Source organism: Ranitomeya imitator, chromosome 1 (genome assembly GCF_032444005.1).
Source record: "Ranitomeya imitator isolate aRanImi1 chromosome 1, aRanImi1.pri, whole genome shotgun sequence".
NCBI classification, from domain to species: domain Eukaryota; kingdom Metazoa; phylum Chordata; class Amphibia; order Anura; family Dendrobatidae; genus Ranitomeya; species Ranitomeya imitator.
This window is the reverse complement of record NC_091282.1, coordinates 891946736-891971340: the sequence shown is the minus strand read 5'-3', so window position 1 is coordinate 891971340 and position 24605 is coordinate 891946736. Positions and strand designations below refer to the sequence as shown.

At 42.8% G+C, this 24605-nt stretch overlaps 1 protein-coding gene across 1 annotated transcript in view; it reads left to right on the top strand.

The window, feature by feature from the left end:
* Positions 1–24109, top strand: part of MRPL1 (mitochondrial ribosomal protein L1) — a 74901-nt gene extending 50792 nt beyond the window's left edge. The window contains exons 7-9 of the mRNA XM_069743212.1: positions 9557–9657; positions 18706–18787; positions 23050–24109. Coding sequence (XP_069599313.1) covers positions 9557–9657; positions 18706–18787; positions 23050–23156 — 290 coding nt within the window. The 3' untranslated portion in view covers positions 23157–24109. The remainder of the gene's footprint in view (positions 1–9556; positions 9658–18705; positions 18788–23049) is intronic.
* The last annotated feature ends 496 nt before the right edge of the window (positions 24110–24605 follow it).

Sequence of the window (24605 nt, the reverse complement as noted above, 5' to 3'; positions counted from 1 at the left end):
CAATTCCACACTAGACGGTTGCAGTATACCATATTAAAGGAAGAAGGGAAATTACAAGGCCATTTAGGTAGCCGTCTATATCTTCCATTAAATGTAATCGAGTCCCTGTCCTGGTGGTAAGAGCCGAATCACCTTGTCGGTGCTGTACCTTGGGTAATTAAACCTTCAAAACCAATTTTTACTGACGGCAGTCCTACTGGTTGAGGGGCACATCTAGAAGACCAGATAGTTCAAGGGAAATGGTCTATTAGTGAGTCAAACGATTCATCTAATGAAAGGGAACTAAAAGCAGTCTATCATGCCATATGTAAATTCCTTCCGCATTTACAAGGAACTCACACAAGAATGCTATCCGACAACATGACATCTGTTGCATACATAAACTATCAAGGAGGAACAAGATCAGGAGCTCTCATGTCTAGAACAGACGACATCCTATCTATGGCCGAGATGCATCTTCTATCTTTGTCAGCACTGCATGTCAGAGAAGTGGACAATTCAAAGGCAGATTTCCTCAGCCGTCACACTCTCCATCAAGGAGAGTGGGTACTCAATCGTCGTATCTTCACAATGATAACCAAGAAGTTCAAAAAGTTCGCTTCATTATTCCTGTCCGACAACCCCAATATCCGCGATGCTCTCCAAGTTCCGTGGACATTCCGGCAAGCATATGCATTTCCTCCATTAATACTCCTTCCGACTGTAATCAGGAAGATAAGGGAGGACAAAGCGAACATAATTCTAATAGCACCTTTTTGGCCCAAGAGACCATGATTTTCCTGCCTCAGAGCCATATCAATCTCGGATCTATGGATCCTTCCAGAGGCTCAGGACCGTCTCTCCCAGGGTCCCTTCAACCACCCTCATGTGAAGGGCCTACGGTTGACAGCCTGAAATTTGAGAGGCAGCTATTAAAACTAAGAGACTTTTCAGAAAAGTTGATTGATACCCTTCTAAGTAGAAAGAGATCTACAACAACAATATATGTAAGAGTATGGAAAAAATATCTTACCTTCTACCCAGCAGCTCTGTCAAAAGAAATTCCAATTTCCGCTATTTTAGAATTTCTCCAGAGAGGGTGTGACTTAGGCTTATCAGTCAGTACCCTGAAGGTACAGGTTTCTGCTCTAGGAGCCCTATATAGTCACAATATTTCCAGAGACAGATGGGTAGCACAATTTATTTCAGCATGCCAAAGGGCAGAACCAATCCAGATCCCCCATATACCACCGTGGGATCTTAATCTAGTTCTAGAGGCCCTAACAGGGGACCCATTCGAGCCACTACACTCGACCCACATAAAATACGTCTCTCTTAAGACAGCTCTTCTTGTTGCTTTAGTATCAGCCAGAAGAGTAGGAGACATTCAGGCATTATCGGTAGACCCTCCCTTTCTGTCAAGATTCCAGGATAGAATTGTTTTAAAACCAGACCCTTCTTACTTACCTAAAGTAGGGGCCAAATTCCACAGATCCCAAGAAATCTTCCTTCCTCCCTTCTATAGTAACCCCGCAAATCAGAAAGAGGAAAGATACCATACACTAGATGTAAGAAGGGCTATAATAGCTTACCTAGACAGAACTAGCCCCTGGAGGAAGAGCAGGGCTCCCTTTATTTCCTTCCAGGGCCACATGAAGGATTTTAGTATCACAAAGAACACGTTATCTCGGTGGATTCGGAACGCAATTTGCCTGGCCTATTCAACAGAAGAGGAGAACCCGCCTGAAAGCGTAAAGGCACACTCTACCCAGGCGATGGCTTCATCCTGGGCTGAGAGAGCGGAGGTTCCAATAGAACTGATATGTAAGGCCGCAACTTGGTCTTCTCCTACTACCTTCTATACTCACTATAGATTGGACTTGTCTTCCTCATCTGACTTATCTTTCGGTAGAGCAGTTCTTAACACGGTGATCCCTCCCGAATGACTATCTCTGTAAGTTTCTCAAGTGGGTGCTGTCGTGGCGAAGAGAAAACACCGGATAACTTACTGGTAATACTCTTTTATAGAGCCACGACAGCACCCCTTCACTTCCCTCCCTAATAGTTATTCTTTCACAAGAGCACTGATAAGGGTGAATGGTTCTTGTAGTCAGCTATACTTAAGTTAACTAAAGATAAATAATGATATTGGATTGCCTACTAATGCTGGTGGGCGGTTCCTCTCATTCTCTGTAACCCAACTGTGGGAGCGAGGGGGACCGCCCCTTTTATTCTCTCCATAGGGTTTCCTGTTCCTAGGGGCGGCTCCCCTCTCTCAAGTGGGTGCTGTCGTGGCTCTATAAAAGAGTATTACCGGTAAGTAATCCGGTGTTTCTCCAAAAACTCACTATGGCTACACATGCAAATTGAAGAATAGTAGAGGGATTGACCAGGGCTTTTATACTGATGGCCTATCCGTAGGTTCGATCAGCTATCCCTAGTGGTGCTTAGCGGCTCTGTTGCAGAGCCGAACTAAATTGCACTGTCAACTGTACAGTGATCACAGCCGCTTACTGCATATCTGCCCCTTATTTGAATCAATAGGTTGCGGCTACTGTGCAGGTGGCATAGCTCTGTAGTTCCGCTCTGTAACTGAGCATGTCTGGCTGCCGTGTGCCACAGAAACAGTTGATCAGTGGTGGTACTGAGTGTCGCAATCCCACCTATCACATATTTACAACCTGTCCTAAAGGTACCGTCACACTAGACGATATCGCTAGCGATCCGTGACGTTGCAGCGTCCTGGCTAGCGATATCGTCCAGTGTGACAGGCAGCAGCGATCAGGCCCCTGCTGTGATATCGCTGGTCGGGGAAGAAAGTCCAGAACTTTGTTTCGTCGCTGGATCTCCCGCTGACATCGCTGAATCGGCGTGTGTGACGCCGATTCAGCGATGTCTTCGCTGGTAACCAGGGTAAACATCGGGTTACTAAGCGCAGGGCCGCGCTTAGTAACCTGATGTTTACCCTGGTTACCATCGTTAAAGTAAAAAAAACAACCACTACATACTTACCTTCCGCTGTCTGTCCCCGGCGCTGTGCTTCTCTGCTCTGGCTGTGAGCACAGCGGCCGGAAAGCAGAGCGGTGACGTCACCGCTCTGCTTTCCGGCTGCCCGGCGCTCACAGCCAGAGCAGAGAAGCACAGCGCCGGGGACAGACAGCGGTAGGTAAGTATGTAGTGGTTGTTTTTTTTACTTTAACGATGGTAACGAGGGTAAACATCGGGTTACTAAGCGCGGCCCTGCGCTTAGTAACCCGATGTTTACCCTGGTTACCGGGGACCTCGGGATCGTTGGTCACTGGAGAGCTGTCTGTGTGACAGCTCTCCAGCGACCAAACAGTGACGCTGCAGCGATCCGGATCGTTGTCGGTATCGCTGCAGCGTCGCTTAGTGTGACGGTACCTTAAGGCTAGGCCATCGATATAAAAGTCCTGGACAACTCCTTTAATTGCTTGTTAAAGGAAAACCATTGTAAGGTTGGTGGCACACAATGAGTCTTGCTGCATCTGAAACACCACTCGCTGTGATGCTCAATGACCGCATGATTTGGCTTCAAGATTGTGTAGCCAGAGGGCTGCGTTTCGGACTCATGCAGCAAGACTTGGCGTGTGCCATCATTCTAAAGAAATAAACTCTAATAAATAAAATAAAGGCAATCTTAGTAATATCAGGAGAGCCCGAATAATGCAAGGTTTCCTGCTCTGATTAATCCCATCCCATTATTTATTCAAGGTTTAAATTGCAAATAATGGTAACAATGGCAACAGAACTGAACTAAACAGGTTTCTAGCTGGATTGATGGCTTACATAACATGTGGGCTGTAAAAAATTCCTGGATTTGTACAGTGAATCTGTTAAAGAACAAGGTGGTGGTCTGTTTCGTAACACAGGCACACTTTTTTTCCTACTCTCGTTACAAGAGACATAATTTTTTTTTTTTGTTAGCATAGTCATATGAGGGATTGTTTTTAGTAGGTCGAGCAGCCGTTTCGAATGACATTAATTTTACCATACAATGTACTGAACAATGGGTACAAAATTTTAAGTGGCCTTCATTGTTCAATAAAAATCACTGGGAAATGTGATTCTCCAGGTCTGTATGATTTCGGCAATAGCAAACTTCAATACATTTGTTGTTGAGCAAGATGGCAGTGACAGGCAGGTGAAAGGGGGCCTTCAGGGTCCCTGGCTGCCATGGTAAGCCATCGGTTCCTCGATCTCGTCCTTAATGCGTGTTCCGTTCACATGCTGCCATCAGAGATTGGCCGTGGCATTTCAATGGTTAACACATCTTCGGCTGTTAGACTCAGATTCTGGCTCCTTAATTTAGACGGCAACTGCCACTTGTGCTGGGCATTGCAATCCCACCCATCACCTATTTGCAGTCTATCAGGCTAGGCCATCAATATAAAAGTTCTGGACAACTCCTTTAATTGCTCGCTAAAGGAAATTCATTATAAGTTTGATTGCAAACAATGAGTCTTGCTGCATCTGAAACACCACTCGCTGTGATGCTCAATGGCCGCATGATTTGGTTTCAAAATCGTGTAGCCGAAGGGTTGTGTTTCGGATGCATGCAGCATGACTATCTGCTCCATGACTGAATTATCAATCATGGGGCATTAAAGGGAACCTGTCTCCAGGTTTGGCCGATACGAGTTACAACCACTGCCTTTCAGGGCTTATACACAGCATGCTTATAATGCTGTGGATAAGCCTCGTTCCGACCTGCAATAGAAGAAAAATAACTATTATTATTGTCACCTGGGGTAGTCCGGTCCAGTGGGTGTCGCCGGTTCTGGTTCGGCACCTCCCATCTTCTTGCAATGCCGTTTTCCTGTTTGCTTCATGTGGATGACGCGTCTGTACATCATCCACATGGGCTACACGCTCCTGCGCAGGCGTACTTAAGTACTGAAGTGCACAGGAGCTGGGAAAGGTCAGAGAGGCCCTGCGCCTGCGCACTACAGGAATTTGCTCTGCCCTCAACATGGCAGATAAGTATGCCTGCTCAGGAGCGCGATGCCATGGAGCTAGTGAAGCAAGCAGGAGGGTGGCATCGCAAGAAGATGGGAGGTGCCGGAACAGGACCTGCCACTAGGTGAGTATAATAAGTTATTTTTCTTCTCTTGCAGGTCAGATTGGCGGCTTATCTACAGCATTATAGAATGCTGTAGATAAGCCCTGAAAGGTGATGGCCATAACTCGTATCTGCCAAACCTGGTGACAGGTTCACTTTAAGGGCTTGTTTCCATTTGCAAGAAACACGTCCGTGTCTCGCATGTGGAAACGAAGCTCTGGTGCCGGCACTCCGGAGCGGAGCGTGCGGCTGCATGTATTGCTATGCGGCTGCACGCTCCGCTCTGGAGTGCCGGCACCAGAGCTTCGTTTCCACATGCGAGACACGGACGTGTTTCTCGCAAATGGAAATAAGCCCTAAGTGATTAAATGTAGTATGTCAGCCCAGATGGTAAATGTAAACGAAGTACAAATTTTTAGAGGGGATATACCGTAGCCCAAAACCTTTAGTGTTCTAATCGCTGCCTCTACTCTGCAGAGACTGATGGTTAAAGGGTCATTCCACTACTTTCATATTGATGACCTATGCTATTAATATGATATGTATAATATCAGATCAGTGGGGGGTCCAAAACCCAGCACCCTCATTGATCAGCTGTTCAGTGCTGCCAGAGGCTGGATTTTACCAGTTTCGGAGCTGAAAAAGCACAACTCTGTCAACTGTGTAATGTACATTTCTGATTACTGCATAATCGCCCCTAGTGAAATGAGATTTACATGTCTGGAGTATGTAGGCAAAAAATGTCTGGCCTCTAAAGCCCCCTATATACTAATATCGTCCGAACACGCTGATAACAATGGGTTCAGCTGAGAGTCTAATGTGTATGGGACGCCCGGGAAATTGATTGTTGAGGGAGTTAAGGATCTGGCATGTCTGATCTTTCTAATAGCAAACAGTTTCACAGTAAAACCGTGAGAGAGAGGGGCCAGAAGATTGCGGCCTCAGGATTCACGAACTCCTGCACTGGTTAGAAGTACTTCACCATCTTATTAAACAGAGCAGGTTTTTCCTTTGCTGGCAGTGCAATGGTGTATCTGTTCAGTTGAAGCTCCTGGAGTTTTCCTACCTGGACTGTCTCAGCTGTTTGTTTACAGCTCTACTCTGCTATGCATGCTCGTCTCTCGCACTTAGGAATTGCCAGTGTTAGTTCTAACAGCCTGGTTTGAAGTTGGAGGTGTAGTTCGTGGTTGGAGTTGGCATTTGGAGATATGTTCAGGAGATGCTGCTTGGAGTTTTGTTTGTGGGCAGATCCTCATCTTCCATTTGGTTTGTCCTTCCTTTTACTCCCATGTGTTCAACTCTGTTGTTTGGTGAGTGTATTTAGTATGCTTGCTATTTTTGTTTATCCCGGTCTGTCTTCCCTTGTTTGTCTGGTTAGTATTATCCTTTACACTTCAGCTTCCCACTTCCCTGGATGGCGCAGGGGGACAAATGAAGGTTGATATAGAAGCACAGCAAGGCATATGGACCTGGCTCCTCCTTCAGGAGTAATCTGGTGGACAAGGTTAGGCTAGGGCGCCGCTAGTTACAGGGATCTGGTTAGTGCCCATAGTACCAAGGCACTGCACGACACTCAGGAGTGCTTGGCAGAGCAAAATACCTGCCAACCGAACGATCAGCCAAATGACCACCATTCAGCTGACAGCCATCTAAAGTGTATGGGCAGTGTGTGACATTAACACTGGCAAATACCTGTTTTGATTCATCAAGGATCCAGTGGCTGCTCTGGCAGGACAACTGCAGCAATTCAGCTTGGAGGTGGCAAACTTGCACACAGTTGTTTTGCAGCACCCAGACACTTGAGGCTTGGGGCCTATGACTCATGGGCAACCCCGGGTGGATCCCAAGATCGCTCTATCGGATAAGTTCTCTGGGGGTTGAGATAAGTTTGTTTGTTTTCAGGAAGGCCTGTAAACTTTATTTTAAATTCCGTTCTCAGGTACCGAGGAGTAACGGGTAGGGATTGTAATTTCTCTACTCCAGTGTGTCCCCCAAGCCTGGGCATTTTCTCCCACAAGTGTCTGTCAGTAACTTTGTATGTTTGAGAAATCGTTTTCAGGATCTGGGTCATATATACGACGACTGTGTCTCTCTGGCCAAATCCAAACTGTCACATTCAGCAGCGAGACCGGCCTGCTGATTATTATTGCTCCTAGTTCCGTAGGTGGTCCACGGATACTAAGTAGAATGACCTTGCACTCTGTAGTCAGTTCTGTCAGTGGCATTTTATGAGGGTAAAGGATATCTTTGCTCTGTTATGAGACCCCGATTTCCCTGGAGGCAGCCATGACTCTGGCTATGCGTGTGGATCCCCTATGTCTTCTCCAGAGACATAAAGACACCCCAATTATCAGGGTGTCTGGAGTCAAGGGAACCTAGGGCTGAGTCAACCAAGGTACCCATGTAATTGGGGGGATGACTTGTTTTATTAGTCACCCTGCAGTTTGGCGTAAAAGGGAGTGTTTTTTTTTTGTGGTGGTAGTGTGGAGCAAGACACTGCTTGGGCACCCGGTTAGCCAGGGTGGATCCCCTGTTACTGTTAGAATACCTGTCTGACTTCAGGACTGTGTTTTCGGAACAGGGGTGTCAATAACTCCCTCTTCATCATCCTTATTGCTAGAGCCAAGCTGCCTAAGAGCGGGTTATATAAGGACAATATTGCAAAAAGTCTGGCAAAGGGTCATATTGTACCTTCCTCATCTCCCATTGCAGCTTATTTTTTCGTTAAGAAAAAAGATGGGGGTTACGCCCATGCCGAGATTTCCACAAACTTATTCGGATCATGGTTCAGGATTCATAGCCTCTTCTCATTCTGTACCTCTTAAACCAGATTGTCAGGGCACAATGGTTTTCTAAACTGGATTTCATGGGGGCATTTAATCTCATGAAGGAGGAAGATGAGTGGAAGACTGCCTTTAATACGCCTGAGGGACACTGAGAACCTTGTGATGCCATTTGGATTGACAAATGTTCTCGCTGTCTTTCAGCACTTTGTAAATTAAATATTGATGACATATTGATATATTTGCCTGACCTCGAGTCACAATGGTCCAGTCCGGTCAGTGAGGCACTGAAGTGGGAGTTGGAGCTGTATTGTCGCAGGGTGCATCTCCAAATAAATGGTGGTCGTGTGCATACTTTTCAAAGAAGCTATCGTCCGCTGAGAAAAACTGACATTGTAATGGGGAACTTAGTGGTAATAAAGTGGGCTTTTGAATAGTGGCATCATTTTTTGAAAGGGGCAGTACATCCGGTCATGGTAGTCACTGATCATAAATATCTTTTATATTTGGAGTTTGAAAAGCGTCTGACACCTAGACAGTCAAGAAGGCCATTGTTCTTCACCAGATTCATTTTTTTGGTGATTTGTAGGCCGGAGGATATGAGCATTAAGGCGGATGCCTTACCTCGTTATTTTCCTGGTGGTGGAGATAATTGTGAACCGATTCCTGTATTACAGAAATGCCTGGTTTGAAGTTGGAGGGATAGTTCATGGTTGGAGTTGGTGTTTTGAGATTTGTTCAGGAGATTGTAGATCCTCATCCTCTCCTATTTGGTTTCTCCTTCCTTTTACTCCCCTGTGTTCTACTCCGTGTTGTTTGGTGAGTGTAGTTTGTATAATTGCTATTTTCATTAATCCCTGTCCATCTTCCATTGCTTGTCTGGTTATTGTTCTCCTATAAACTTCGGCATTCCACCTCCCTGGTTGTAGGAGGAGACAGATAACAGTTAATATAGGAGTATAGCAAGGCACGTGGACCAGGCATCTCCACCTTCAGTAGTAATCCGGGAGACATGGATAAACTAGGGCACCCTTAGTTTTAGGGACCTAGTTAGCGCCCACAGTACCAAGGCACTGCGTGACACACAGAAGTGCATGATACAGCGAAATAGCTGCAAGCCGAACGATCAGCCAAATGACGACTATTCAGCTGACAACTATCTAAAGTGTATGGACAGTGTTTTAAACTCCATCTTGTAGCTACACTTTGCATCCACAAAGCCTCGAAGTGGACATTAAATTCAGTGATATTTTTCCATATTTTATTTCGCCCATATTACCGACAGTATAGATCCATCTGACTGAGAATTGCCACCAGCAGAAATGAACGGGATCCTATTGTTATTTTATTTTTCCTAAATCTGCCAGACCATACTGAACTGTAAATGCCAGACTTAACCATTATCCGCATTGGAGCTCATTTTGGTATATTACTGCTATTCATATGAATAAGGAACAGTCACAATTGGGAATATCCAGAGATACTTGTAAGCAGTGATACAAAGTTCTGTATACAATTCTGTGGGTGCCATATTAGGGAAATTGCTGTAGCTAATAAACTACACCAAGCCCATGCTTCTTATTTTTTTTCCCTAAATCATCACTTGAGCGTAGATTTGTGACCAATATTGCTGAAAACCCAGATTTTGTTTAATAAAATGCAGATGTTCAAATGTAAAAACTTCTCACCTCTCATAGGTATTCTTTTGTTCTAGGTTCTGTCGGAAATGATGTTGCCAACATGATGAAGCTTTTTGAAACCAGCTACGAGTACATTGTAGAAAATGAATGCTTAATAGAGACAAAAATAGCTACGGTAAGTACAATGGGGCTCCGCTTCTCCCGTCATAAACCCATTTCCTGAAAGAAAAGATCTCCACATGGGATAACGGCAGCTGTTTCCTGCACAAACTTTTATGATCCCAACTGCCTTGCCAAAAACTTGTGGTGATCTGATATGTGCAGGATTAGACTGGCCACACTCATGAAAATTTTGTTTCGTAATAGATACATGCTACAGATTTTTCCTGTGCAACATTTGCACACATCAATTCCACAGTGTGGATTTTCAAAGTCTGCACCCTTAATTGTGTTGCAAATTGTCATCATTGATCTCACTTATTTCAGTGATGATGAGGGATCCAATCTGTGGGACATCATACATTACCTGTGTGCATTTTGCCGCAGACCTGCATGTAGAGAGGACATTAAAATCCCGTTTGTAATGTATTCTAAGGGAGCTGGCTTACAATAGCATCCTCTGTCTATGAGACCTATTTCTGTAAATTGATATCACAGCCTCCTACCTCCTTTAGAAGGCAGAACTAAAAACTTCTTTGTAAATGCGACTCCCAGTCTAGTGTACTCATCCTTTTGATTACATGATTAATCATTAATTTCAATGAATGACATGTTTAGGGTGCCACACAGACAACTGAGACTGCTATTCAAATTCCCGTACTCTATTTAAAAAGTGGCGGAAGATAATTTCCCATGTGAAAGGTATGCTCTTAGCCAACGTAAGAATGTCTTCCTTTGGCTGTGTCCATGATCAGGGTTTTGGCCCATAGAAGTGAGATGGCTAGAAAGCATTTTACATTATTCCTCAGCTTTGGCAGCAGCAACAGTACAGTACAAACCAATACTCAAAAAAGCAGCATCTCAATAAATCCGTAAGATTTTACGATGTTCACCTCTTTATTTTTGAAGGGTTTGATCACTGTATGGCAAAGTAGCCCGCTGTGGTGAAATGGCATCCACATGTGCAGAAGTTGGTTACATTGTCGTTGGCGGCCATTTCGTTGAACATACTTGTATGAAGCTTCATGTAATAGGCTGCCCTGAGACCCCCACCAATTCTATACTGTCACAAGAGAGAATTCCTTTTACGTTGTAGTGATTAATAGTGTTAAGAATAACTTTGACTTCTATGTAATATGCGGCCTGAAAGCTACAGTAAATAATACAGCTGTATTTTTGGAAAACAATATAATTAAAATTAAGCATGATGCAAACACTTTTATATGGAAACCTGAGGCTTTGTCATGCTGTTGTGCTTTCGTAATACGAGTAATTATACTTTTTTAAATTAAAGGGTGGTTCTAGTCTTCATTCTTCTACAACTCCCCTCCCTCCAGACTTCCTGATTACTGGGAGGTGGTGGGCACTCCTGCTTGATTGACAATTCAGGCCAGTATCATTGCATTGCTGGCCTTAATTGTCTGTGCTTTTATGCTGCAATACCATGCTGCCTGCCTTCTGCAGCCACAGTAGGGTAGGAGAGATGTGGTTGGAATTAGAGATCAACACTCCCCAAAGATCCCAGTCAGACTCAAAGCAGTGCTTACCAGCTCAGTATGTAAGAGCTTGTAAGCACTGTGCATATTCGGCCATCACTGGTAGGTGGCAGCAGTGGCTGGTCCTCTTGGCAATAGCTGTAGAAAAATGAAACAAAAATATGATTATCCAGGTAACGGGGCACATTTAAATAAAAAAAAGAAAAAGTTGCTTGTTTTATCATGCACTAACAAAAAATAGATGTAATATCTTCTTTGTAAAAGAGAAGATTGTGCATGTCAGGCCAAGGTTACTTGCAAGAGAATCGGCTCGATTATGGTAATGATACTCCAAATCCGAGTTTGATCTCTTAGGCCTCTTTCACACTTCCGTCTTCCAAATCTGCACAGGATCCGTCAAGACGTTAAAATGACGGATCCTGTGCAGATTGTGGAAAATGTGTGCACTGGGCCCGTCTTTCTGACGGATCTGTCGAGGCTATGTGCACAACACAAACCAGGTAAAAAAAATAAAAAATTGCAGTATTCTAACCTACTGGCGTTCCCGCGCAGCGATGCTCCCGGCAGCTAGCGTTCCTAGTAATACATTGCGAAATCTCGCGAGAAGTCCTGCTGGTGCATTGCCGCTGGGGAGGTGGTCGCCGCACGGCTGCGCTCCATTAGGGTGGTAGGACCCACTACGAGGTTTGCCGTGACGTGGCAGTGGGCTTCATACAGTCTGATCAGAATGTTAAACTGAAAACCTCATGTTCAGTGTTATTAATTTTTGCCTGCCGGCTTTAGATCAAAGTATAATTTTTGGAGGTGCGGTTCATGCTCTTTTTTTTTTTTTTTTTTGTTCAAAGCATGTTATAAGTCTATGTGTTTCTTTCTGGTTGGTCAAGAAAACAAATTGAAAAGTTAACATATAGAGAAGTCTGTTCCTCCCGGCTTACTGAAAATAGACGTCTGGTTAATTAAGATAAAATGCTGTGTCGTCACATAGGCCCCCTAAAGTCACTTCAAATGTGATGTGGTCCCTAAAAAATAAAAAAAAAAAGTTGTGTAAATTTTGTTGGAAAAATGAGAAAGAAAAACACTGTTAACCCTTCTAACTTCCTAACAAAAAAGATTGTTTAACAATGATGTGGATGTAAAGTAGACAAGTGGTAAATGTTGTTTATGAACTATTTTGTGAGATATAACTTTCTGGTTTAAGGGCATAAGAATTTAAAAGTTTGAAAATTACAAAATTTTTACAAACTCAAGTCCATATTAAATAAATGTTACCACTATCATGAAATATAATGTCGCAAAAAAAACAATCGCAGAATCAGTGGGATCCATTGAATAGTTCCACATAAAGTGACACTGGTTAGATTTAAATAAAAAAAAAAAAATGGCCTGTTCATTAAGGTCAAAATTAGCTTGTTCACTTAGGGGTTAAACCCCTGATTCATATACACAGTCAGGTGTTGAGGGGGCATGTTGGGGTCTTATATTATTTTTGCCTCCGAAAGATGTGTTAATTTTGAGGGGATGTTTTATTTTCTTTTTCCATGAATAACCATCCAAATTTATTTTTGAACATAAAAAATCAACATGTATTCAAATATAATCATGTCATCACATTTTGGAACATCAACATTCAAACCATGAATTTCATCATGAATTTCTTGAGATCCTTTTTGAATGCACAATAATCTACTGTTTGCACATGCTGATGAAAAAACATACAGGTCCTGTGTTAAGCAGTAGCCTACATTATATAGCTATAACCACACCCAGGAACCCATCACATGATTAGTCATGTGGTCGTGACATCACTGCAGGTCCTTAAACACATATAGAGGTACATCTCTCACAGCTACCCGTAACCCGGACCCAAGTGCACTAAATGATCCCTTAGTGCTTATGTACATCACAGAGACAAGCCAACTCTGTGACACATGCCTCCGGTCGACTATACGACCCTTAGCCACGCTACAACATGTATATGCACATACATAGACATGTGTATACATTGTAGCAATGCTAGGAAGGCTAGGGTTAACTCTTAGATCTGCAGGCTTTGATTAGTGCACCTGGCTAGCTCGGCATATAAACAGGCTAGGTGTTCATCTTAACCTTGTAATGGAAATGCTGGGGGCTTCCGAGAGTGTGGGCCCTGGGTGATTGCCCAGTTTGACTCCCCCCTAGTGCCACCCCTGACTGTAACTATGGATTATTTTTGGAGTAGGGCTTAAATTTCAAGCATGCGCCTAAAATCCTGTAAAAAAATCATGTTAGGGCTTAATTTCGTGGTAGGTGTTTTTTCGGGAAAACGGTATGTTACCTATCTGTAATTGACATGGTAAAGTAATCAACATGTCAACAGCTAGACGGACACAAGCATTTCTGTTTCCACATAAATGTTGGCCGCACAGAATGCCATTAAAGGGCTGGAGAATGTGTATCCCAAGGTTCAGCCATTTTGCCCAATGCCATAAATTTTTTTCTTTTTTTCGTTGTGCTCGTTTTGATGCAATGTCTACGTTTTTTTCTTTCTCCCTTTATCAGTCACTTCGGAAGTATTTAATTCTACTTCAAATTATGATGTATGTTTGCGAACACAGTTTGTTTGTTTTGGCTACCTCACATCTTACGTAGTCTCCTTTCCCTCCTGCTGTTCTTTCCATTACTTTGTCTTCCCTGCTGAGACAGGAAGATGAGATGAACCTGCTTCTGACAGCATGGAAGGGGGATCGATCTGCATCGCTGTTTTAGGAGCTTTAGTTTGGTTTATTGTCGGACTGTACTTCCTTACTTGCCTGGCTCTTCTCTACTCTCTTTGCTGTAAAGCGAGAAGTTCTGAAAGCGAGGTTGTGCTCTCCTCCCAGCTCTCGGATAGTATGGTCATTGACACAGAACTGGACTGATCGGCATCTCCAGCTGGACTGCTAATAACTGATTAGGGACCTGAGTAAGTACTTGTGTCCAAGGAAGGCGCAGTGTAAAACTTTTATCAGTGCATTACATTTTTTATCATTTCGAAATTGAAAACTACCGTAGCTTTTTCCACTTTTGGATGATAGTTTTGTTGCATCTCTATTTTATGAAAGCTTTATATCGCAGAATTCATATGTGGAATTTGGGTTCAGAGAATTCATATGTAGGAAAGCCTAAATGAAGAGAAGCTGCAAATATGCAGGGTACGCATTGTAATGATCTTGGCCATTGATAAGGCACGGGCTGTAGGAGACACGAGTGAAAAGCTTATGGTCAGTGTTTTGTCATCTATTACACTATCCATATTAATGTGTGTTTTAATATCGGTCGTATATGTATGCTTTTAAAGCGCAAACTGCAGTTTTGTAAGATTCTTTACTTCAATGGAGGAGTGATAACGCCACATAATGTGTGCTACTTGCATGTTACTGTAATTGACACTTAGTATGTATTTATATATGTGAACCAGAAATAATCCAGTATTAAAAATTACTAGACTGCCTGAAGCAGAAGAGCAAATCTGTCGCTTCTTTTCTAGTCATGCAATATGCATAGTCTGAACAGGGCGACTATGATGACTGTTTGTTTTTGTTTTTTGTATACTTTATCTTTGAATTTTTTGTGCTAGTCATTATACCTTTTTTATGGTATTATCACACACTAAAGTCATAAAAGACCGCTAGTGGCTCTTTTAATTTTGCTGTTTTTCATTGTAATTAGATGCCCCATTTATAGGACACTACAACCCCCTATCTTGACATTACTTACTAGCAGAGTTAATCTGGGACTGCCTAGAACCATCAGCCATGCCTGAGGGGCATCCGGCAATATTGTGATTGTCATGTCTAATGGGGCCGTGGCATTTCTGCTCATTTTGTTGGCTGCATAGTCCTCCACGAGCTACCGGCTGTAGAAGAGACCACAAAAGTGGTTACAAACTGCATCTAGTCCTGTGCCTGCTAGATTGCAATAACACCAGAAGACGTTTCTGTTGACTTGATAAAACTGCTAAAAAGCGGTGGTCCTGTTGGATTTTCCCTACAGCTGTGACTGGGAAGTGACATCTTTACACCTGCCACTGCAGACTGGTTAATCCCCAGAGCAAGAGCACTGCAAGCATTTAGTCGGCTCGGAATATTGGAAGAGTCTGTTCTGTAAAACCAAATACATGTGGTTGTGAGATCAGTTCCTCACACGAATAATACGTGGGATCCAGAGGTGAATTAACCCTTTAAGGCACAGTTGGGATTTGACGAAAGGAATTTTCTTGGGGTAAGGGACAATATAGTATGCATTATATTGTCTCCTACCCCAGGAAATTCCTCTCTTCAAATCTCAACTGTGCCTTAGCGTTAGCTGTAATTCTGATTATTTTGTGCCTTTTTTATCATGACATGCCATTTTGATAAATCTGGTGCACTTTTAATGACTTGTTAATGCGTTACATGCATCCTTTATACTCTGATTACGGTAAACCTCCATGATTGAACAAATAAGAAAGGGCACTGCTGTATTGAGGTCTTCATTTTCAAAAAAATGATTATTAATGGTTCTTATACACTGGGTGCGAACATGTCTTACATTGGTGATTTATTTCTACTCGGACAGCTATAATAACCCTTTGTTCTTTAACTGTCGTATTTATAGCTGCTTTTAATCTGGACTATTGATTAGCATGTGCTCGACATCTGGTCACATTATGAATTAGATATGTTCGCAATAACTCTGCAATCAATTTTATTTTGGTTGTCAAGATGGAATATGCAATGCAGCTGTAAATCTGAATGCATGTATTTCATCCTTGACCATACGGGTTAGTTTACACAAGCAGATGATTGTTAATACCATGAACAACGTGATCGTAACTCACGGCAAGCAAACAATGTTAGACAAGTGTGTGTATAGGCTGAGAATTGTGAATGAAATGGTTGAATAACGATTGTAACATTGGGTATTAAGCTCACGCAGACAGAACCATATCTTGCACTTGAATTTCCGCTCATCCTATATTCTGATCTAATAGAGGGAATAATCTCCCATTTGCATTATACAATTTTTGAAAGTTTACGCGAGTGAAAACCATTTCATGCACAATGAACAAGCATTATTGGGCACATCGTTCAGGCACTCAACCCATTAACATTACACAGTTAGGCGTCATTCACACGTCCGCATTTAAACAAGTGTGAATAAAAGGTATCGGTGAGAAAAAAGGGAGGTGGTGCATAAAGGCACTAAAATATCCCTTATAATATAATGAACACAAGAATGTATAATCAGTCAAATCAAATCTCTTTATTGATACCAAAAACACATAATAAAAACAATTAAAAACCAGAGAAAGAATTGCCCCATTATGACCAAACACATTAACCTTGTGTAAATATACAGGGTGAGTGATGAAAAAACTGCACAAAAGACGGTATAGAGCAGATAAAGGGGTCGATTGCCTGCAGACAGTAAAAATACAGGAGTACACAAAGACTCTATAAATTTGATGCTATGCCTAGGTACAGCATAATAAAAGGTATCTGATACTGATAGTCCAATTAGGACCTTTGTATAATATCCAGATTAAGGGCGGACATACCACTGGTGCATCTGCATCGGGGCCTGGAGGCGCAAGGGGCTCTTACAGTCAGGGGCATACTGCCCATAGCGGCAGACCATGCAGCCTTTATAGGGCCACTCAATTAAGATTACTGGCGGGAGTGAGAGGGGCCCAGTGTCATACAGCAGTGAGCCCCTCTTGCTCCCTCCCATAATCAAGTGAATACCCAGAGCTGGGGAGAGAGCAAGCATCTAAGAAGAAATGCATCATGGCAGAGGCATAGAAGCAGGCGTCTATTGACATACGTTACCTCATAATAAGTAATCTCCACCCTTTTATATATCAAGTTGTGTCCTGCTATTCTTACCCCTCCTTTAGTGTAGTTGATGACTGTCTAGCCTAGGTTCCCTATATATTATCTGCTATTGTGGGGCATATAGGGCAAGTGAGGGGGAGCCACCGTAGAGCAGGGGTGCCAAACATTGTATCTAGGGTGCCTACTTCCGCTGGTAGGCAGGGTGCCATGTGTGGTAGTACCTGAGACCTAGTCTAGAGAACTAATTTAGTCCACTTGTGCTTCCTGATATTGTGACTTATTGGATATAATTATATATATCATAGATCATTTCAAGGAGACGCAGGAAGTGGCGTTCTCTTGGATTTTCTGACTGCATAGATGTGAATTATTCATGATCTATTGGTCTTTATTTTAGACCTTGTTTGTATTTATCGAGTACTGTTGTACACTAAGGCTATGTGCACACAATACAGATTTTGTGCGGATCCGCAGCGGATCTTTCCGCGCAGAAACGCTGCAGATCAGCACTGTGATTTACAGTACAATGTAAATCAATGGGTAAAAAAAAAAGTTGTGCTGATGATGCGGAAAAATCAGTGCGGAATTGTTGCGGATTTAAAAGAAGTGCATGTCACTTCTTTTGTGTGGATCTGCAGCGTTTCTGCACTCCTCCATGATAGAAATCCGCAGTGGCAAAAACTGCAGAAAATCAGCACAAAATCCGCATCAATTCCGCAGCAAATCCGCATCAATTCCGCAGTAAATCTGCACAAAATCCGCATAAAAACCGCAGTAAATCCGCAGCTGTGGATTCTGCCAGGGGATGCGGATTTTGTGCAGAAAATTCTGCACCACATTTCCTACATGTGCACATAGCCTCAGGGTTTTTCCTTTTAGGTGTTTACGGTAATTATGCAATAATAAATTAGAATTTTAAGGGTCATATCTACGCACTTAATATTGGAATATAACAGATTATCGGCCAGTGTAAATGGGCCTTAAGACAAAGTGGATTAATATTTAACTGAAAACAATATAGTACACACATAAGCAAATTCTGCTTGAAATTCTACTCGGAAACTGATTTCTCCTGGACAATCACACAAATTATACTGACTTTGACGCATTTTGTCTCTGAAAACAGCAGACTTGTGAATCCAGCTATGGAAAAAAAAACGCGTATAGTTTGTAACGTGCATTGTAATTTGATAAATCATATGTGGATTATATCGATATATAAGTTACAACATGGTGTTAAAGCTGCGTCTTCACAAGAAATGTGGCCACGGATAGGTACACAGACAGGGAGGAGTAGCAGCTGGTGAGCCTCAGGTTGTGTACAGAACCCGTACCTACTGCATTCTTTAATGATTTGCCAAACTTCATGTGCCCCTGCCAAAAAAGTTGTATCCATGTACTTCCTCCGGTTTCTAAGAAACTGACCTACTGAGCTTTCTTTCCACCATCATGACCCAGATGCCAGCTGATTATACTAGGCTTCTTTCAGACTTCACCCTAATAAGGCTTGGCAGCGGAAAACCTACAAATGAGTTTCAGCCAGGTATCTCAGGTTTAATGTACCATAGTTTGATAATTTCAAAGAGAAATGCAGCAAAAATGAGAGCTCTGTACCTCCTAGTAAAATGTGTTCTGAGTACATTGCAGTTTACCTTTGGTCTGTACAGTTGAAAAGCATGCTTGTGTTCTTGCTTAGTCTTGCCATAAGCATATTGATATCATCTTTCTTTCCAGCTGGACATGCCCGTTGAGCACATAGCTGCCAATCTCGATGCCCTTGTAAAGGATGTTTGCAAACACAAACCATTAAGCTTTGGTAAGTATTTGTGTTACCTTATATTTTACTTGATACGTGAAAAATACTTTAGTACCCAAAATGTAGGTATCAATGCAAAATACTAAAAAATTCTCTGAATTGAAATTAGAAGCCTAAGTGTAAGGCCGGGGTCACACTAGACCGTAATACGGCCGAGTGCAATGCGATAAAAAATCGCATTGCACTCGGACCAATGTTACCATATGGGGCCGCTCCCACCAGCCGACTTTTTGTCGGCTGTTTTCCTCGGTCCGAGACAATCGCAGCATGCTTCGATTGTCTCGGACCGAGGAAAACTCTCGGCTCACTCGCACCCATATAAGCCTATGAGTGCGAGTGAGACAGCGCACACCACTCGGATATCATCTGAGTGATGTGCGCTATAAGCGGACCCCAGCAATGGAGGAGATGGAGAAATTCATTTCTCCGCCTCCTCCGCAGCTGTGCTCCGATCCTCCCTTTTGCGAGAGAATCGGAGCACAGACGCATGACACTCGGCTCCTGCACTGCTGCGAGCAGGAGCCGAGTGTCATTAGCATATTGCATCTGATGCTCTCGCATCATGCAATACGCTAGTGTGACCCCGGCCTTAAACAGATTGTGTCCAAAATCGTAATGACAAAGCCTTCTACGACTTGTAGGTGGTGCCTTCTCTAGCCTGTCATCAACCAGCATTCTCAAGTCATCCCAACAAACAGAGGAAGACAATCAAAGTAGAAAGGTCTACTTGTTTCTCCTTGTCTATTAGTAGGTGCTGCCTGAGATGGGCAACAAATTGTATGGAACAAGTTAGGGAATGTGCACACAATCAGGAATTGGCAGCGCTTTGGAAGCAGCACATGTACGCTGTGACCATAGCTTCCTTCTATTGAACGCAGGTAAATCCGCATGCGTTCATTGAACCAGGCGGATTTACCGCAATCAATACATTCTGTGTGAGATTTATCTTGTGGAGACTCGCATCTTTGCAAGAGCAATAGACATGCTGCAGTCTGGAGAGATGTGCCGCATGTCCGACTCCGCGGGTGAGGTAGTATTGTTGTTGTCAATGTTATGAAATTGTAAAATGAGAATTTACTGGTGAGAAGTTTTTCAACAATACACCCTTGAAAACATTGATAGTTTCACTGACAACTTTTTCTGCCGTCCCCCACCATTCTTTCAGTATTAGAAATACAAGTAGGGTGGGGGAAAGCTTTAACGTTTTTAGGTATTACAACGCATCATCCCTCTATACTGGGAAAGCCGTTGAGGAATGACGATAACAGCGCAGACCTCACATCCAGCAAGAATTAGGGTGTGTGCACTTGTTAAGTATTTGCTGCGTTTTTGTCATGTTCTCTCCATGCAGTGGTCAAAAAACTGATGCACTTCCTGATTCCAGCAACGTGTATGGGATTCTTGAAGTCTCATGCACATCTTGCTTATTTTTTACTTGCTTATTTGAAGCAGTCTCAAATCTGCAGCATGTCAAAAACATTTTTTACTGTTTTTGTTGCATTTTTCATTTTTTCCAAAGCATGGGGAAAAAACAGAAGTTTAAAAAAACATAACATTTTCGCAAAAACACGTGTACTTTACATGGTATTTTTCCTATCAACACATCAGTTTTTGAAGCAGAAAAATCTGGTGCAATTACTGAACATCTGCACATACCCTTACTGCCTACAACTATAGGAGCAGTATACAGGACTTAGGGGGTCTGAAAAGGAATGAAAATTGCAAACAATCTTATTGCAACCTTTTTTTTTTTTTATTAATGAACGGTATTAACTAAAATGTATAAATAATTTTTTTGCATGTCAAAGGAGTCTGTAGCCTTTTAGTGCCTATGCCTCACTGCCTTTAGGGCAACATAGAACAGAGGAGCTATTGAGCCCAGCAAGGTTATATAGTACGGTAATTCCATTTGCCTTTTTTATGTAAGAAGTTTTATAAATGGACTGACAGGACCATAGAGCAAGCTAGTGAGTCGTGCATCCTCCTCCCATACAGAGATAGTGACCGCTCTAAAGGTACCGTCACACTAAGCGACGCTGCAGCGATACCGACAACGATCCAGATCGCTGCAGCGTCGCTGTTTGGTCGCTGGAGAGCTGTCACACAGACAGCTCTCCAGCGACCAACGATGCCGGTAACCAGGGTAAACATTGGGTTACTAAGCGCAGGGCCACCACGCAGGTTACCAGCGTAAACGTAAAAAAAAAAACGCTACATACTTACCTACCGCTGTCTGTCCCCGGCGCTCTGCTTCTCTGCACTCACTGTGAGCACAGCGGCCGGAAAGCAGAGCGGTGACGTCACCGCTCTGCTTTCCGGCTGCCCGGCGCTCACAGCCAGAGCAGAGAAGCACATCGCCGGGGACAGACAGCGGAAGGTAAGTATGTAGTGGTTGTTTCTTTTACTTTAACGATGGTAACCAGGGTAAACATCGGGTTACTAAGCGCGGCCCTGCGCTTAGTAACCCGATGTTCACCCTGGTTACCAGCAAAGACATCGCTGAATCGGCGTCACACACGCCGATTCAGCGATGTCAGCGGGAGAGCCAGCGACGAAATAAAGTCCTGGCCTTTCTGCCCCGACCAGCGATATCACAGCAGGGGCCTGATCGCTGCTGCCTTTCACACTGGACGATATCGCTAGCCAGAACGCTGCAACGTCACGGATCGCTAGCGATATCGTCCAGTGTGACGGGGCCTTAACTGTATGGACTCACAGGCTTACACTGCCAGTCGTGGCAGCACCTACACAGTAAAATTATCAAAACTACCAGTATATATGCTTCATCTGGGCATCTCATCCTCTACCTTTTCTTGCACTCAATTAGGGTATAATTTAGATGAACCCCCGACTGAGCCGTTTGGGCTTTTTCTTTATATTGCCCTCATGTTAGACAAGCTAGAACAGTTTCACCATCCATTTGCCATCATTTCTGAACTAGTGACTTTTCCCCCTGGATCATAAGATACACCCATGATAAGAAAGAGTCAAAATCTGAAAAAGCAAGTTACTGTACATATCCTATGGGTAATATTCATGTTAATATACAGTTTATAGTTCCCAAAAACGTTGCCAGGCACGGGTCCTTGGAGAACAGTACCAGTATAGATTTAAGCTGGCCATGCACTCTAGATGGCCATTGACCGATCACATGGCTGACAGCAATCTCAGCTGACACTCGCAAATACAGGAGTTCTGATTCGAGCCAAGCACTCGTGTTCTCTATGAGAAGGCTACCGACTGACAGTCAGAAATTGGTCATGTTCGACTGACATCATTCCGACCATCAGTCAGCCGTCACCCCCATAAACAGTAGACTGTCCTACAAACCTATGGATATCAGTGGGTCGAGTGGACTTAAGTCTGATGTGTATGGGTGACCTTACTATGCTGTGTACAAGTCTGTGTGATCTTCTTTGTGTGTAGATAATCCACATATTCTGTACACACTACAGTCACGTAAAAGAAGATTGTTACATACATAGCCATGCAGAGTTACCCAGAATCAATAATAACAGAATCATATAGGTACACCACTGCGTGTATCTCCAGACAGTAGTCAGGAAAACAACTGCCAACCATAGGTAAACACCACAACCGCACAGCAGCATGGGCCCCCTGAGGAAGGAGCGGGTAGCTCCGAAACGTACGTCGGGTGTGCTCGGAGTCTTTGGCTGTGCATGGTATCAGGTAGTTATACTTACTATACACTGGTGTTATTCTGGTATGTTACTATGTGCGCTGTCTGGGGCATTGATTCCCTATATTATTAAGTATGGGTCCCACAGTGTATGGCTTATACCTGTTTTAGTATTTCTATACCGTCGCAGCTAATCTGCTCTGAGCCTGCGGGCATGTGTACCGACATGTAGTGCGTGTCCTGCGTTTCCCTGTTGTCCAATTACCTGCTGTACAGTTTTTTATGTGTTTTGTACTAATAAAGTTATTTTTATGGGAAGTTTATGCTGCTAGTGCGGTTGTGGTGTTTACACTACAATCACACAGTGGCCCTGCTAGGACACGTGGCACCTACCTGCATGCTATCAATCCCACCAGAAGATTGTGGCACAGTGGTCACTCTTTTCTGTACAGTACATTGCTCTTACAGTATGCTAGTTTTCACTAATTTATTTGTAAAACTTAAAAACTAATTAAAACTAGGATGTTTCATATTCTGCAAGTACCAGATATAATGGTCTTCAGTATAGATGTCTCCAATGATGGACATACAAGTTCTCATCACTAAAATGTTGTTTTCTTAGGTCCCTTTGTGGAAAGGTCCATTCTCACCAGTGCTACAAGTGAAGCCCTTTTTATCGATTGCCACACATTCTTCCCAAAAGAGATTGAAAACCTGGATGAGGACTAAAGGCAAAAGTTAATGGGATGACTTGTGCGGCACTGACCCAGACGGTGGGCTCACGTGGAGCGTGTAGAAGCCAGTGGTATTTCTGTGCAACCTGTCGTATGCAATGACAGCACCTGGACCTAAATGAACCCTCACAACAAGAGGAGGCAAATACAAGGAAAACCTCTGCCTGGAGATGGGAGAGGAGCTTTTTTTTTTTTTTTTATTATTAAATAAACCTGTTTCCTAATTACCTTTTTTTTTTTTTGCTAAGATCCTTGCTGTATAAAACAACATATGACTCGTCTCCTAATTGTAATGATGCTAATGAGCATCATACAAAACAACCTAATTATAGACTGTCATTTAATCTATTAGCCAAACCTGTTTGGCTGATGACCTACATTTTCACACTACACTAAATGATTCATAGGTATAAATAATTGTAACTGTATTTTCTACATGCCAACACAAGTTGCCTAGAATAAAGGTATCCGTTCACCCACACGTATTTACACTGCATAATCAATGAGATGGCTCACACTTTGTCACTTTTGGAGCCCTTCCAACATACATATGATAAATGCTTTGAGCCATATTTGAGTAGTTGCAATGGCAGTTTCCACCACAATTGGGTATGACGATGATTCGGGTGTAGACTGAATGGCCACAGAACATTTTTGTTATTTTTATAGCGAGTCCCTCAGCGGTTTGCCTTCAGTTACCACTAGAGGGAGCAGTGAACCATTCTGCACAATGTGCTGTCTGTAATTGATTACATTAGCTCCCATTCTCCCTCGAGTGGAGACTGCAGGTAGTGAGCATGTTTAAATTTCTGCTTTTGAGAGTTATTTATATTTTATATTGGTCAGTGGTCAGAACTTTTTTTTTTCTTTTAGAAAGTGTTTAAGAAATCTGCAAAGATCTCTAGCTCTAAAAATGACATTATGAATAAAAGTAAAAATATTCAGGAAGCCCACTCCTACTTATATTCTTTCTTATTGAATAAAATCTTTAACAACTTTCCCTACTACTTGCTGTACAGATCCATCACTTGACAGCTGGAGTACATAGTACATACAGATTTTTGGTAAAGTCTCCTTTATCTACATCACAATAATAAGTATTGTTTTGTTTCTTTTTTCTTGATTTAAATTTTCGAAAAAAATATGCATTGTGACTTGTGTTTCTAAAGGTATCCACAATACTGTGCTAGATAGGTTGTACAAAATGAATTAATGGAATATGTGACATCACCTTGCTTTTGATGTTAGTTTTTGACTCTGGCACATATATTAACAACTGAAAGACTGCTGTGGTTTGTAATGCGTTTTGAGTCATGCATTAGTAAAATATATATATACTAGATTGTGGCCCGATTCTAACGCATCGAGTATTCTAGAATATGCATGTCCACGTAGTATATTGCCCGGCGACGTAGTATATTGCCCAGTTACGTAGTATATTGCC